Raw genomic sequence first — 15577 nt, 5'->3', positions numbered from 1 at the left:
GCCGTGAAGGAAACCACTGAAAATAGAAAGCTGGTGAAGATGGGATTGAAGGAGGGGCCATGTTCCAGCCCCAGCAAGCAGCAGAACTTGGCAGCTTCGGCCATGTGGTTCTGCTTTAGAATCAAGGACAGAAGAAAGGGGTTATGGAATTTGCCTCGGCGACTAAGGAAAGCCTCTGGGGCTAAGCATGTGGCAGGAGTGTCCCTGCATGGAAGTCCAGAGAGGCCATTGTGTGAAGCTGTGAAGGTGAAGCCTGGATTGCCTTGGAGACCCCAAGATGTTGGAGATGCCGGAGCCATGGGATACCTGCTGAGGAAAGCTGCTCACAGGGAGTGGAACCAGCCCAAGAGAAAGAAGTGTGTTGCAGTCAACAAAGCTGAATGGAGTTGGAGATCTGAAGATTATTTTGACATCAGACATGGAGATGCAGTTTGGAGTTGCCCAGCTGGTTTTCGGTCTTGCTTTGATCCAGTATTTCCTCACTATGCTCCCTTTCCTCCATTTTTGAATGACAATTTATATCCTGTGTCATTATATGTTGGAAGTATGTGATCTGCTTTTTTATTTTGATTTTACAGGGGATTACAGTTAAGAGGTTTCATGAGTCTCAGAAGAGACTTTGTACCTTTAAACAGGGTTGAGACTGTGATAGACTATGGAGACTTTTGAAGTTGGACTAAATGCATTTTGCACTATGTTATGGCTACAAGCCTATGGGGGCCTGGGAGTGGAATGTGGTGGTTAGAATAGGATGGCCCAATAGACTCACGTGTTTGGATGCTTGACCCATAGGGAGTGGCACTATTAGGAGGTTTGACATTGGAGGAAGTGTGTCACTGTGGGGGCGTGGACTTTGAGGTCTCATATGTTCAAGCTATGGTCAGTGTGGCTCACAGTTGCTTCTGCTGCCTGAGGATCAAGATGCAGGATTCTCAGCTCCTTCTCCAGCACCATGTCTGGCTGCACGCCCACGTGAAGATAATGGACTAAACCTCTGAAAAATGTAAGACAGCCCCAATTAAATGTTTTCCTTTCAAGAGTTGTCCTGGTCATGGTGTCTCTTCACAGCAATAGCAACTCTAACTAAGACAAGGAGTTAACAGGATTTGGGAGAGAGGAGGTGAGGCGGTGGCCCGAGAAGGACCTGGAGGCAGCTGTGTGTAGCATGGGCCGGCTGGACACAGTGAATCACAATCATGCCAACCAGTCTTCATTCCATCGTTCTGGAGACAATGCAGCTCCATCCCTGAAGCTGTGCCCATCAGCATTGCCTCGACCTTCACTTTGTGAAGAGTGTCTGTACGGCACTAAGCAGAGGAGGTGAGAACATGGTTGATATCTGTTACTGACAGACTCTGGCTCCTCAGGACGAGCCGAGCCTTGTCTTCATAGGCCTAGGTTTCTACTGGTGCTCAGTGTGGTCTATCTTTGAGTATCTTGTGGGGCAGCTCAAGATTCCCAAGATTCCCAATTCCTTCAGGCATGTTCAACTATTTGACTTGCAATACAATGCTGTTATTCACAAAGTTCACACTGAGAACAGGACAACTGAGTTACAAACAAAACAAAACAAAAAAACCCACCACCAACACCAACAACAAAAGAACAGCATGAAAAAGTCTCATGTCTTAAGTAAATTTACATTTTTTTTTTCTCGAGACAACGTTTCTCTGTGTAGCTTTGGTGTCTGTCCTGGATCTCACTCTGTAGTCCAGGCTGGCCTAGAACTCACGGAGATCTGCCTGGCCCTGCCTCTGGAGTGGTGGGATTAAAGACATGTGCCACCACCGCCTGGCGGTGTGAACTTACAGTTTTGTGTTTGGCTGCGTTTGTAGTTACTGGCCACGGGTTGGCCACGCCTTCCAGAAGACAGCACTCCACACACGCCCTCTGCTGGAAGACCACTGACTCCTAGACCTCTCCTGCCGCTCTGACCTCTTGGTGCCAGGAAGCAGGTCCAAGCCAGAGTGGCATCAGGCATGTGAGGGCAGGCACCATCTCTGGCAGAATCTTTCATTGCTCTGAGCACACACTCCCCTTTAATTCTTTTTTGTCCATTCGGTTAGCATTTTTATACATTCTTTGAGAATTTCACGCACTACGCCCCAATCACACACAAAATCTCACGCTGGCCGCTTTGCCAATTCCTCCCCATCCACCCAACGCCGAGCCTTCTTTCTTCCCTTTTTCTTTCCCAGAGGAGTCCAGGCCCCAGTCCTTAGTGGAGCTGGGGAACCCCAAGTGTGGTTGCTCCACTAGGGATCACCAAAGAAAATTGACTCTCCCCCTCCCAGCAGCCAGATGCCAACAGCTCCCCAGCCAGTGGTCAAACCCACTTCCACCCTCCCCACTCCATGCGGGGACCCTGCCCAGCCAGAGCCAGTGCCGACCCTGTTAGTGATGCCACACGGGCCACCAGCTCATAGGTGCAACTGCCCAGCCCTGTCCAGAAAAATCTGTGCCATGCCATCTACCACCTTCAGACCCCACAATCCCCTTACCCATCCCTGAGCAAAGATCCCTGAGCCCCGGGGGGCGGGGGTGGGGTGGGGGGTTGGGCCAATCCACCCAGGGCAGACACTCTACAGACTCTCACCCTCAGCACCCTGAGCAGCCCGCCCAGTGTCCACTACAAAGAGGAAGCCCTTTAATGAGGCCAAGAGACACACCCATCTCCCGGCACGGCAACAAGTCACTAGGAATTGCCTTGGCACCGTGTCTATCCAGGAGAACAACAGCCCTGGACATTTAATTCTTTTCAAATGTTTTTATGAATCCTTTGGGAATTTCATACAATGTATTTTGAATATATGTACCCTCCCTTTCCCACCTCCCCCCATAACGACCATCTCCACTTTCCATCCCTTCCCACACACAGCTCTGAGATTTTTTTTTCCTTTTGTATTTTCCTGTGGAGTCCGGTTTGTGCTGCCCCAGCTAGTCCTGGGGAAGGGGGGGACCCGCCCTATGGCCATTTAATTCTCTACTCCAGAGGTAACTGCTAAGTACCTGCCCTCCCTCTTCCGGCATGGTCGAGAGGGGACCTCTTAAGACCTGGAATGCATATGTGCTCGCTCTCTTGGCTACCTTGTGGGCTTGGATGCTGGATGCTGGTGCTTTGGATCAAGGCAGAGTTCTCCAGAGAACCGCGTTGGACCGCACCTCACCCCTCCGGGATCCTGCAACCAACTCCCTTAGCTTTTGTGAATTAACCCAAAATAAATCCCTTTGATTATGAGATAAACTCTGTGGAGTTGCCTCTTTACTGACTTATCTCAGAGTTTCTTACTCACTGCTACTATGAGGGCAAAGAAAGAAAAAAATCAGCAGAGAGGAGAATGCCCAGACCTCTCTAGAATGTCCAAAAGCCAGATCCAGTTACGTGAGCTCTGGTGGTATTAGGGAAGATCTTGGCTGATCTCTTTCACGCCGCAGGCTTGGTTTGCTTATCTGAGAAGTGGGCATGGTAACTTGGCCACATGTTCCTGAGGCTGGGTGTACAGAGGCAGTGACAACAGGGTGCGACAGCGCCAGGCCAGACACACTACAAGGCCACCAGGGGGCATGAGAAGCTTCTGTGGATGTGGCAGAGATTCATCCTCTGGCTCCTAGGACCGTATCGCCTAGGTCTCGCTGGGCCTCGTCTTTTTTTTTTTTTTTTTTTTTTAATTTCTATGAAGCTTTATTATCAATCTAATACAGAGACAAAGCCCAACACCCCTACCCCAACAAGCAAGCTGAATAACATTTAGCAAAAAGAGCCACTTTCTTAATAATACGGGGGAGAAAAAAAAAAGCAAAACAAACAAACAAAAAGTGTTTTTTTTTTTTTTAAAAAAAAACAAAAACCCCAAAGCCTCCAAATCACAACACTTGGAAGCATGGCAACTGGGAGGTAAAAGCTACAAGTCCCAGGCCAGAGACAAAACATCCACAATAAAAAGTAAGAACCCCAAAAATGCCTGAAGTAGAGGCCGAGGTATTAATGAGGCTGTGATCCCCGGCCAAACCATGACACACTCTCAGAGATACCCAGAAGAGGTTTGGAGCTCCTCCAAGTCTTTCAAAGTTTCAGGGAGCCCGGGGCTCTCCTGCTGCTCCAAGGCTTTCTGAGGTCCAAGGAACCTGGATCTCGAGGACAAAATTTTGTGGTGGTAGGCCAGGAGGCTGATGCGAGGACTAAAGTACGGCATTTGCCTGGGCGGACTTTCCAGGCTGGGCGCAGGCACACCTCCACTCCTCTGATAACGGCAGTGGCGGCAGCCGGGGAAATAAAGGCTCCACTGGCACCCTTGGCTCTCTGGTTCGGGCTCGCTGTCACGTGACTCGTACACGTGGTGACTCAGCTCCTCTCTGAATTTCTTGGACAACTCCTTGGGGTCCTCCACCATGAGTTCTTCCTCAATGTCTCCCAGCTCGGGGTTGACAGCCAAGGCCTTGCATGGCTCCTTGCTTTGGTCTGGCTCCTCCTTAAAGTGTCTTTCCAGCTCTTGACAAAGCTCATGGGTACGCTCGGAGTGTTGATTCCCGCTGGCTGCCAACCCCTCAGCATCCAAACCTTCTTCTGGGGGCCCAGATGTGCACAACTTCGGAGACTCCGCCATTTTTGACCGCGGTCACTTTAGCTCCAGCTGATCAGTTTGGGCCTCGTCCTTTTTACAATGGGTACCAGCTGGGTTCCTCTGCATTCATGGCCTCTCTTGTCTCCAAGTCTCTTTGAGAGGATTCTAACGTCTCCCTAGAGGTCCCTGGCCGGTTACAATCTCAGATGACTTTCCTTCCACTACTCGTCCCTTCCTGGTGTCAGGCTGGGAGATGGCCTAATGGCCACTTACAATCCACGGGCGACAAAACTCAAGTCCGCTGCTTAAGTTCACCCTGGGACTGGAGGTGACCAGAGACTTGGCCCCCGGGCAGTTTTCTCAGGGTGCTTGTTCCAAGTTCCTGTGGCCCTCTACAAACCGTGAAGTGCAGCTGGCCAGAGCTGAGGGACAGCGATGGCGGGAGACAGAGATCGCAGAACTCTCTCCGGGAAGGGACCCCATGGCCAGGCACGCTAGGAGAGGTGCCCGTGTGAGCACAATGGGGCACAGGGGACACGCACAGCCCATACAGGAATGTCCCTGAGTACAGGGTTCAGGGAGCTCACTGGGAGCCCTGATGTCGCACAGGTCACTCACAAGAACTCCACCTGTCATGCTCTGGGTACCTGTGGTGACTGGGTCTCTGCAGTGGCAGCAATGGAAGCAAATCTGACTTTCCCATCAGCCATATCAGAGCTGGAAGTCCTCCCTAGACTGTCCTCCCTAGGACAAAAACGGCTTTCCAGGTGGGGGACCAGGACAGATGAAGTAGACGCTAGTCAGTCTCAGTCAGACCTGCAGGGCCACCGGCTCACCCCGCCCTGGCCCCCCCATGAAAAGCAGGGCTGATCCCACTGTGAAATATGGAAGGGGTGTGGGAGGTAAGGCCCGGAGCCAGCTCTGGTTCTGGGAAAGGCTACTATTACCCCCTGATTTATAGAGGAGGAAAGTGAGAAAGGGCCAGCAAGGTCGTGCACCACACAGCTGGAGACGCAGATCCAAGGACATCGTGGGCTTTGATCCCGGAGCCTGCCCGTGTTCCCACCTACGCTGTGCTTGACAAGGCTCATGTTAGTGGGACGGGCAGCCTCTGGGCTCCAGTCCTGCCCGCTCTGTCACTATTTGGTGACTTTGGGCAGCTTACTTGTCTCTTACGCCCGAGTCCTCATTTGTGAAGTGGCCCCTGTCCCCTTAAATGAACCGAACAGAGACATATCTAGGATGGTGACCGTTCAGTGGGTACAGCTATTCCTGTTGCGCCTAGATGACCAGGTGTCCTTGAGAAAGGGTGTCTTTAGGTGTCTAAACTGTCAGGCTGTGGGTTCTGGACGCCGCCACGGCCCCACCCCTGCTTCCCAGAGCTGGGAGGTGCAAAGCCTGTCTGGGCTCAGCTCCACCGTAGGCAAATGAGATGACGTCAAAACCATGGCTGGCCCAGCCCCTGTGACCTCCCCCAGCCCTCCCCTGCCTCTGTCCCCTGCTCAGATTCACAAGCTCCCAACAGCTGGGCCCAGAGGGAAGGAGAGTGGCCGGAGGGAAGGTAGATGGCTGGGCACTTGGGTCCACTGGAGCGTGTCACCTCCTGCCCTGCAGAACTGCGGGGGGCCCAGGGCTGGGAGCTGGACCTGTGGGGACCCTTCCTTGCTTTGCGCTTCACACTTCCCCCGTCAAGCAGTGTATCATCCCTCGCTGAGAGCCTGCTCAACGTTTGCCTAGGATTGTGGCCAGCCCTCCACCAGGGAGCTGGTCAGCTCTCAGGGCTGGTTAGCCACCATGACTGACGAGAAGACCTTCCGAATCGGCTTCATTGTGCTGGGCCTTTTCCTCCTATCCCTCGGCACGTTCCTTATGAGTCACGATCGACCCCAGGTCTATGGCACCTTCTACGCTATGGGCAGCATCATGGTGATCGGGGGCGTCATCTGGAGCATGTGCCAATGCTATCCTAAGGTAGGGGGTGGCAGGGGGTGGGGAGGGGGGCAGGAGGATGCTTGGCTCTCATTGCCTCAGGTACCAACCCCTTGCCTCCAACGGCTGTGTTCTTCCCATTTGGACTCCCCGTATTCTCTCTGTTCTGGGGGTGGGGGTATCCTTTTCGTTTATCCATCCATCTCTCATTGTGGCTGGTCAGAAGGCCCTCACATCTTGAGCCAGCCAGAACGGGGACACAATGGGATCTATGCACTGTCCCTGTGTTCGAGCAGAAGTTGGCCAGCATTTACTATCTTCCAGACTTGAACCCACAGCTCACCCTGACCGACCCTATCCCAAGTGCTCTGTGTTTTCTGCACTTGCCTTTCTTCTCACAGATCCTGAAGCACAGATCTCAGGTGGCAGCTTGCTCTAGAGTAGCGTTGTGCCCTGGGTGTCCCATAACGGGTGCTCCCTCCAGGATGCTCCATTCTGTGCCCCCAGCTGCTGAGAGCGCTGTCGTGCTGGGTCTTTCCCAGTCACAGTGTTTTCATCTGTAAATTGGCTCCCCAGTCTTGGCTCTGCACAGCCCTGTGCTAACCCAAGGATGACGTGTGGAGGATGGGAAGGAGTACATTCGCAACCGTGCGGTTGTGTTTAGGTAAACCGCTGCCGCCGCTGCTGTTGCTCTCCTTGATCCCCACACAGCCCTGAGGGGTGAACCTGTCAGTGTTGTAAACCTTCAATGTCCGGAGAGGTGGGGTGAATTTTCCAGGGTCACACAGCTAGGTAGAGATAGGGACACAGGGAGAACAACAAGGGTCTAGCCTGTGTTCTGTCTCTAAGTGCTTGGAAGACTGAGCCACTTGGTTCTCTAAGCCTCAGTTTCCTGAACTGTACAGTGTGGGTAGGAAAGGGGGACGGACACCTGAGGCCCCACTGAGCCTGGCTACTAAGAGCCCTACCCTCCCAGCTTCCTCCCCTCTTTGGTGGGGAGTACCCAGAAGGAGTTCTAAGAGTTGGGGCCAGGTCCCAGCCTCTCCCAGCCCTACCCCCTCTGTGGCCAGCCCAGACCTGTCACTTATATCTGGAGCTTGGGCAGTCTTAACTGGTTTGCAGCCATTTACAAAGCCGTTTACAGTCAACTCTCCTCTACGTGCTCAATGTCCTGAGCAGAGGTCACTGGGAGAAGAGGGCCTTGAGGTCAGAGCCACCATGTCACCACCCAGGGAGGGTGGGGATGTTGGGAAGAAAGCATCCTTTCCAGGGGCAGCTGGTGGGGGGACTGAGTAACGGCAGGATGGCTGGTGGGGGGAACAGGGCTGAGGATTAATGGGCAACTGTTAAAGGTTCACGTGCTCCTGTGTGGGGAGATGGTATGGCTGGTGGAAACCCACACCCCCTAGTGTCCCTCAAATCCCAATTCAAGTCCCTGTGCCCTGTGCCAAGTCTGTGACCTTGGCAGAGCCTCCCCCCACCACTGTGCCTTGAATGGGCAAATGGAAGGGAGCAAATGGTGTTATGGGGATGGGAGGGGTCCTGGTGACCATGGCTGTGTGGAGCAGGCGCGGAGATGTTCTTGAGAGGATGTTACCAGCCCTGGGAGGTCTGCAGGGGGAAGCGGGGAGGACACAGGAGGAAGAAAGGGCCCCCACTCTTCACCATGGCTGTTCTGCTGGGTTTTGCATGCGAACCTGGTTAGATTTGGTTCTCACCTGGGCCTCGGGCACAGCTTAAGTGGGAGAACTGAGCCAGGCAATCTAGTGTGGGGGCTTAGAGGCTGAGATGGAGCGGGGAATGAGGAAGAAGGGGTGGAGTGGCAGGGAGAGCGGAGTCTTGGCTCTGCATCCTCTGCTCCTTATTTCTGTCTGCTCTGCTGCAGCTCAGAACCAGGACCTGGTAGTTGAAGGACCTGTCCCCTTTGTGGGCTTCCCTCTCTATGCTTCCTCCCTCTAGGGACTGGTCAGTGTTCAGCCTGAACTCAGATCTGATAGGTACTCTCCTGCTAAAAATTCTTCTGGAGTGCCCGTGGCCATGGAGTAAGGTTGAAATCCTTAGTCTGGTGTTCTGAGGGTTTCCAAGTCTGGTCCTGCCCCCGATCATCAATTCTGCATTTCCTTCCTCTTTCTTTAGAGAAGAAATCTGTGTTCTAGGATGTTGCTTCCTCTCTGTCTCCTCCAAGCTTCTCATGTCAGTGATGGTAGTTGTGATGGTAGTGGTGGTGATGGCAATGTTGATGGTGATAGTGATGGTGATGATGGTAGTGGTTGTGGTGGTGGTGATGGTAGTATGGCAATGATGATGATTGTGGTGACAATGGTAATGATGGTGATGATGGAGATGGGCATGGTAGTGATGATGGTGATAGAGTAGATGGTGATGATGATGATGATGATGATGATACCTGGGCCAGGAAATAGTGAGGAAAAGGAGGTAAATCTTGTTTTTGTTTTGTTTTGTTTTTCAAGACAGGGTTTCTCTGTGTAGCTTTGCGCCTTTCCTGGAACTCACTTTGTAGCCCAGGCTGGCCACGAACTCACAGAGATCTGCCTGTCTCTGCCTCCAGAGTGCTGGGATTAAATGCGTGCGTCGCCACCACCACTTGGCTAAAAGAGATAAATTTTAAAAAATATGGAACCAGCTGGCCACAGAGCATCCTTATTACGGATGTAAGATGGAGGTGCCTCCTCAGGAATGTAAGAGCTCCTTTACCTGCTTCTTTCCATCATCATGAAACTTTGCTGGTGCAGACAGTGCCTCCCTCGCTGTACTCTGTGGAAAGGGACAGAGTGTTGTTTGTGAACCTGGAGCAGTTCAGCAGGGGGTCATCAGGTGCTGCATGAAAAATGTTCAGACTTGTGTGTCCACTGGCTTGGTCTTCGTTGGGCCAGGTTGTGATTTACTGAGAAGCCCTGTATCCTGGTACCATGCTGAGAGAGTCCTCTGCATTGGCTCTGCTGGGACTCGGGCCTTTAAAAACCCCATACAACGTATAAGCACAGGATCCACTGCTTTAACCGTGGGTAAGCATGCAGTTCTGAGGCATCCGGTCCATTCTCAGGGTGGTCAGCCCATTTCCAGAACTCTTTCCAGACTAGGAGATGAAAGCTTGACACCCACCAGGCAACAGCTCCCCATTTCCACTCTCATTTGTCTTGGGGAGTCGCCAGCCTGCTCTCTGACTTCACAACTTGGTACACAAGGGAAGTGGAGTCTTAGAGTATTTGTCTCCGCCCCCAACCCCAATCGGGCCTGTGTCACTCAGCATCAAGTCTTCAGTGCTCACCTTTGCTGTAACGTGCATCAGAACTTCCTTCTCCAGGCTGGCAGGCATGCCATTGTGTACGTCCCTGTATTTTGTTGTCTATCACCCATCAGTGGACCCTGGGTCACCTCCTGGCTGGGGTGGGTACACAGTGCTTCTCTGAGCAAGTGTCTCTTGGAGGCGTCGCTCATTAACCACACGAGTTCAAAGAGGCTCTGGAAGGATGGATGGCTCCCAGGACCCACAGCAAGGACCTGGTAGCGAAGAGACGCCCACCTGTCTCCAGGACCCCAAAGGCAGGGGCTCTTTCTGCCTCACCTGGCTCACTCCCTCTCGGCCTTCCTTCCCAACCCTGGTGGCCACCCCTGTAGCTAGGTTGCTTGTTGTGGGCACACCCACAGCCACCTGTGCCTCTGCCTCCCCCCCCCACAGCTGTGTCCTGTGAAGCACAAGTCGGTGACTGGCGGACCACTCACTCGACAGGTGCCCACACAGCACCCCTTGTAGACACCTCTGGGAAATGGGCCTGGGCTCCAGGGCAGGGCACCTCTCTTACCCATTGCTGGTCCCCGGTGCCCAGATAGTGTCTGCACAGGGTAGGTTCTCGGGATTGTCCGGTAAAGGGAGAACATGGTGTGGACAGGAACCTAGATCTGTCTACCCACTGGGGCTGAACCACACACAGAAACTCCCTCATCAAGCAGAGGCCCTGTCAGGTCCTCCTCTCCTACAGTCTGCGGAGAAGTTTGCAGAGGCTCTGGGCCCAGCAGCCAGGGTGTGGGGCGAGAGCCAGCTCTATCCTTGGTCAATGGCGAAGACCATGTCCTCTCTCCTTGCAGATCAGCTTTGTGCCGGCAGACTCGGACTTTGAAGGCATCTTGTCCCCAAAGACCCTGAGCCTGCTGGAGAACAGGCTCTCGGAGGTGAAGAGGTAAGTGCAGGGGAATGAGCCCCGCAGTCTAGCCTCCTGTCAAAAGTGGGGGGGAGGGGGACAAGGGAAGAGGTAAGGAGGGAGCGGACCAGGATAGCTGGGCTGGGTGTCTGTCTCTGTCTTATCCCGTCCAGCTTCCCCTTGGCCTCCTGTTTTCTGAGAAATCACAGGTCATTTCAAACTCTCGGTGTTGTGCATCTTAACATCATCATTCCCATTTTCTAGATGTAGACGCTGAGGCTCAAAGAAACACAAACTTCAGATCTCGTGGGGAGTCAGGGCTGGAGACAGGTCTGGATCCTGGCCTGGCGTGGCCATGGAGGTGCCAAGGCCTGTTTCTGGCCTGGGGCCTAGCCAAGAACCCTTTGGCTTTGGTTAGTCCCCAGAGCAGTGACTCCAAAGGCCGGCCACAGGCCCTGGAGCTATGGGGGCTCAGAGCCACTCCGCTTTGCTTGGGGGAGTTTGTAATGCTGGCATTTTCCATTCCTGACACCACAGGGTGAAGCGCCCCAGTGGGAAACAGTGGACACACCCCTGTGGGTGGGGCCACCCCCCAAAAAAACATCTCAGGGCCAACAACTTAGCTCAGGCCACCTGGGGTCCCTTCCTTTGTCTTGTCACCCCCAGTCATGTGACCTTAGACAAGGGCCTAGTCCCTGAAACACAGTGCCGGGAGCAGATCACTGTGGCCCTGATCCACCAAGCAGGGTCTGACTCACTCTCTGTATAAGTCAGTTTGCTGTGCCTCAGTTCCCTCGCAGCACCTCCTGGAATGACAGGGGGTGTAGACAATCACTCCCCAGCCTTGCGGGCAAGGAGACTCCAAGCAGCTGTGCTTTGCTCTACTAAGTGTCGAAGCTGTGACTGCTGCAATGAGGTGTGCTCCAGCAAGCCTCCATGCTGAGCCCTCTCCATGCATCCATGCATCCATGCATCCATCCATCCATCCATCCATCCATCCATCCATCCATCTATCTATCTATCTATCTATCTATCTATCTATCTATCTACCTATCTATCTATCTATCTATCTATCTATCTATCTATCTATCTATCTATCTATCTATCTAATGTGCATCGGTGTTGTGCTTGCATGTATGTCTGTGTGAGGGTGTCAGATTCTCTGGAACTGGATTTATAGACAGTTGTGAGCTGCCATGGGGGTGCTGGGAATTGAACCCGGCTCCTTTGGAAGAGCAGCTAGTGCATCTCTCTAGTCCCGAGTCCTCTCCGTCTTACCATCCCATGCCGGGGATGCCTTTCACGACATTATGTGATGTTGACTTGGGATCAGGCCAGAGCTCTGTACACCTAGTTGGGCCTCAATCTCACCATCCGTGGGCCTGGGCACAGCGATGCTCCTGAAGTGTTTCTTTCGAAGTCAGTGGGCCCATGCCCCCAGAGCAGACAGGGGGCCGTGGTGAGAGAACTCATGTCTACCTGCCCGCTTCTCTCCCAGCCCCCAAGCCCCTTACGTCAGGCTGTGGGAAGAAGCCGCCTACGACCAGAGCCTTCCAGACTTCACTCACATCCAAATGAAGGTCCTGGGCTACAGTGAGGATCCCAGGCCCCTGCTGGCCCCTGAGCTGAAGACAGGCGTCAGCAGTGGTGGGGACGGCGAGCCTCCTCGGACTGCTCAGGCCTGGATGGAAGCTACGGTGGTCGTCCACAGGGGCGTGGATGAGACTGAGGGAGAAGGACCCCATACTCAGAGCAGGTGAGTGGGCAGCGTAAGAGTGTGAGTACTGCCCAGGTTTAGGGCAAGTGCGGGCGGGGGGGAGGGGGGCTGTGTGCAGGGACACTTGGGAGTGAGCAGCAGAGGGCAGGAGAGTCACAGGCAAATGAGGCTGGCCTGGGGCTCTAAAGGACCTAGGTGCTGATCTCGACTCCTTGACTCTGTAAGCGTCCGGTTTTGGACTCTCCTGAGCAGTTTCTCCCAGGGGAACAGCCGTTTTCACGACACAGGGACAATGCTCTAAGTGCCCAGCATGCAGTTCTTCCTTTTCCAAATGCTTGTCATGAGCAGCAGGAGGCCAGGAGCCAGAGGGCTTGGGTTTAAATCCTGGCTGGTCTGTTGACCTGCTCGGTGTCTCGGGCAAGTTTTAGTCCCCGCCGCAGCCCAGTTCCTGTTTCTTTTCCAGTCAAGTCTCGGATTGCTCCACTCATCCACATGTCCATCACTGGACACCAGCTCATTCTCAGGCCTCCAGTCTCCTGGAGCTCCCAGTCTACTGCTGGGGGTGGGGAGTGAGGGGTAAAGAAGGACACAGAGGGACCTGCAGTGGGAAATGGCCTGTGAGGGGCCAGAGAAGGATCCCGAACGCCTGCAGTTGTGGACGGGCCATCTGGCTGGCTGTATTGTTTTTGTTTTTTTTTAAATAACATCCCTATCGCTAGGGTACCTACTCAGTGCCAGGCACTGTGTGAAGAAGAGCTGTGAACATTTTAGCTGCTGTACATCTCAGAAGCAACCACATGGGAAGGAGAGGACTCACATTGCCCCCAATTTCCAGGGGGGGAGGGAAGGAGGCCCAGAGATACGCGAAGTTACTGCAGCTAGTGGCTGAGAGCTGGACCCCGACAGTGTGATGCAGGCCCACCCTTCACTCATTCTCTTTGCCTCTGCAGCCCTCCAGGGTGCTCCTCCCCAGGCTCTGCACCCCTGGCCTCCTTCCAAGATGACCTGGACTTGGGTTCCAGTGAGGGCAGTAGCCCCCACCCATCCCCACCCAACAGAGATGAGCTACACCCACAGGTGCCGTGGGCCAGCAGGGGTCCACCGGATCGCTTCAGTGACTTTGCCCTCATTGATGACACCCCCACATCAGAGGACGTGGTCCCGGAGGGGCAGGTGTGGGAAGCAGCTCTGCCCAGCAAGCAGCGGCGGTCCCTGAGGGTGAAGGAGAAGGAGACTGTCCAGACAAGTGCGGAGGAACCCGAGCAGGAGGAGGAAGACCTGTACTATGGGCTACCAGACAGCCCTGGGGACCCCCTCCCCGACAAAGAGTTGGGCTTCGAGCCCGATGTCCAGGGCTGAGATGAAACTGCCTCCTGGGTCTAGCCTGACAGTACTGCTCTCTTCATGTGACCCCATAAGGCCTCAGTTTTCCTCCTCCCAAATGGGCTTGTATGGCAGGTCAGGCGAGGCAGTGAGCTGAAGCATCTTGGGAACTGAAAAGAACACACACGGGAGGCGGCAGTCACCCCCCACCTCCAGTGAGTACCTGCTTCGGATTGTAGCTTGTTCTGTTGACCTGCAGGCCAAGCGGGCTTTTCTGAGCTCCTGTGTTACAGCCAGACTCATGGAAGCCCTTCCCATCTCCTAATGCTGACCTCTAATTGGGCCCATGTGGTGTTACCCAGGGCCCCTGCTCCTCCATAGAGGCCTCTCAGGGCCCCATGTCTACTGAGGTTTGGTCCTCTGACGGGTGGTTTGACTCACCCCTCTCAGAGCTGACGAGGTCTCCTGGCTCAGTCTTGTTAGCAGCTCCCCTGCTCTGGGTTCTGTGACCCTCTGTGGCTGACCTCTGCTGACCTAACCTGACCTCTAGACGGCTCTCTGGTCCCTCCTGTTCCTGCAGCTGCCACTAGCTCGTGCCCATGCCCATGCCCATGCTTGAGCTGTCTTCTTCCACTGTGCTGGGCAAATTCACTCATTCCTATATCCCCGCCTAAGTGACCTGCCAGCTCTCCTGGCGTCCCAACTGCTAGGTGAGAATGCTCTCTCTGGGGAGTGAGCATCCATTTCTGTGGCCTGTTGCTTGCCACTGCCCTGGGACAACTTCTTGGCCTCATTCACCATACTTTGCAGGGGATGTTGGGCATGTGAAGATCTCAGCAGATCCGGGAACCTTTGCAGATGATGTCACCCTCCCCAATTTTGACAAGTATGGCTCCTTAGTCTCTGGCACTCACTTTTCTAAAGGGCTTCTGGACAGTCACAAAACCAGGCAAAAAGTTGCCTGAAGAGCCCAGCAGCAGCTCACGGCACACACTTTTCCCTGGCTTCAAGTGGGCAAAATCCAGCTGCTGGGTTAATTCCACTTGATGTCTTTGGCATTTCCTGAGCATCTGCTGCTATATGCCAGGCATATAGCATTGGAAAGAGACATTGGTCCTTGACCCCCCAAAGGGCTCACAATCTCGTGAGCTTGCTGTAAGTTGGGGACAGAGCATGGAGCAGAAGCTGGGGTCACCCCGGCCTGCAGATCTGGCAAAGCCCTCTGCTCTTAGCCCAGGGTGGAGGAATCCACAGGGAGGAGGATGACTCTGGTGAAGGTCGGAGGTCCCAGACAAGGAAAAGAGAGTGCTGGTGCCGAGTGAGAAGACACCGTCACCCTCCTGCCTTCCAGGACATTTCTACCTCTTCAGTAAAGATGCCTCCTCCACCAGGCACCTCCTCTCTGCTGATGTGACCAGCCATGGGCCAGGTGAATGGAGCAGGCTGCTGTGTACTGCTGGCCCAGGCAGGGATGTCTGTGACCCACATCAGACAGAACTGAGCCAGCACCCAGGACTGAAATAAAAAAAACGTTTTCAACATTAAAAGGTCACCTTTATTTGCCTGCGAATTCTTTTCTGTGAAACTGCCCATTCCCTCCGGGCAGAATAAAATGAGGCTTCATGCCTGACTGGCACTGAGGGGCCTCTCTCAGAAGGGAGCAGCAGACACAGCAGTGTGGCCATGTGGGACAGCTGTGTGTGGGTGTGTGTGGTGGCCCCCATGCCCAGAATCATAGCCGCGGAGGCTTCAGATACTGAGTCTCTCTAGCTGTCAGCCATGGGGCAAAGGAAAGTTAGGTCTGTCCCTCCTTCAGGTGGGGGATCTACAGGTGGGGGGGTCTACAGGTGGCTCCCCGGCCTGTGTGTGCACCCCTCACAGGCATG

The 15577-nt window shown here is 54.0% G+C and overlaps 1 protein-coding gene across 1 annotated transcript; it reads left to right on the top strand.

The window, feature by feature from the left end:
• The first annotated feature begins 6076 nt into the window (after window positions 1-6076).
• Bsnd (barttin CLCNK type accessory subunit beta) lies at window positions 6077-15249 on the top strand. The gene is made up of 4 exons (XM_028890254.2): window positions 6077-6533; window positions 10599-10690; window positions 12150-12407; window positions 13319-15249. Exons 1-4 carry the CDS (start codon window positions 6357-6359, stop codon window positions 13725-13727), a joined length of 936 nt encoding a protein of 311 aa, XP_028746087.1. The 5' UTR covers window positions 6077-6356; the 3' UTR covers window positions 13728-15249.
• Window positions 15250-15577: the final 328 nt, after the last annotated feature.

This window comes from Peromyscus leucopus, chromosome 2 (genome assembly GCF_004664715.2).
Source record: "Peromyscus leucopus breed LL Stock chromosome 2, UCI_PerLeu_2.1, whole genome shotgun sequence".
In the NCBI taxonomy this organism is placed as follows: Eukaryota; Metazoa; Chordata; class Mammalia; order Rodentia; family Cricetidae; genus Peromyscus; species Peromyscus leucopus.
This window is presented reverse-complemented; position numbering and strand designations above follow the sequence as displayed.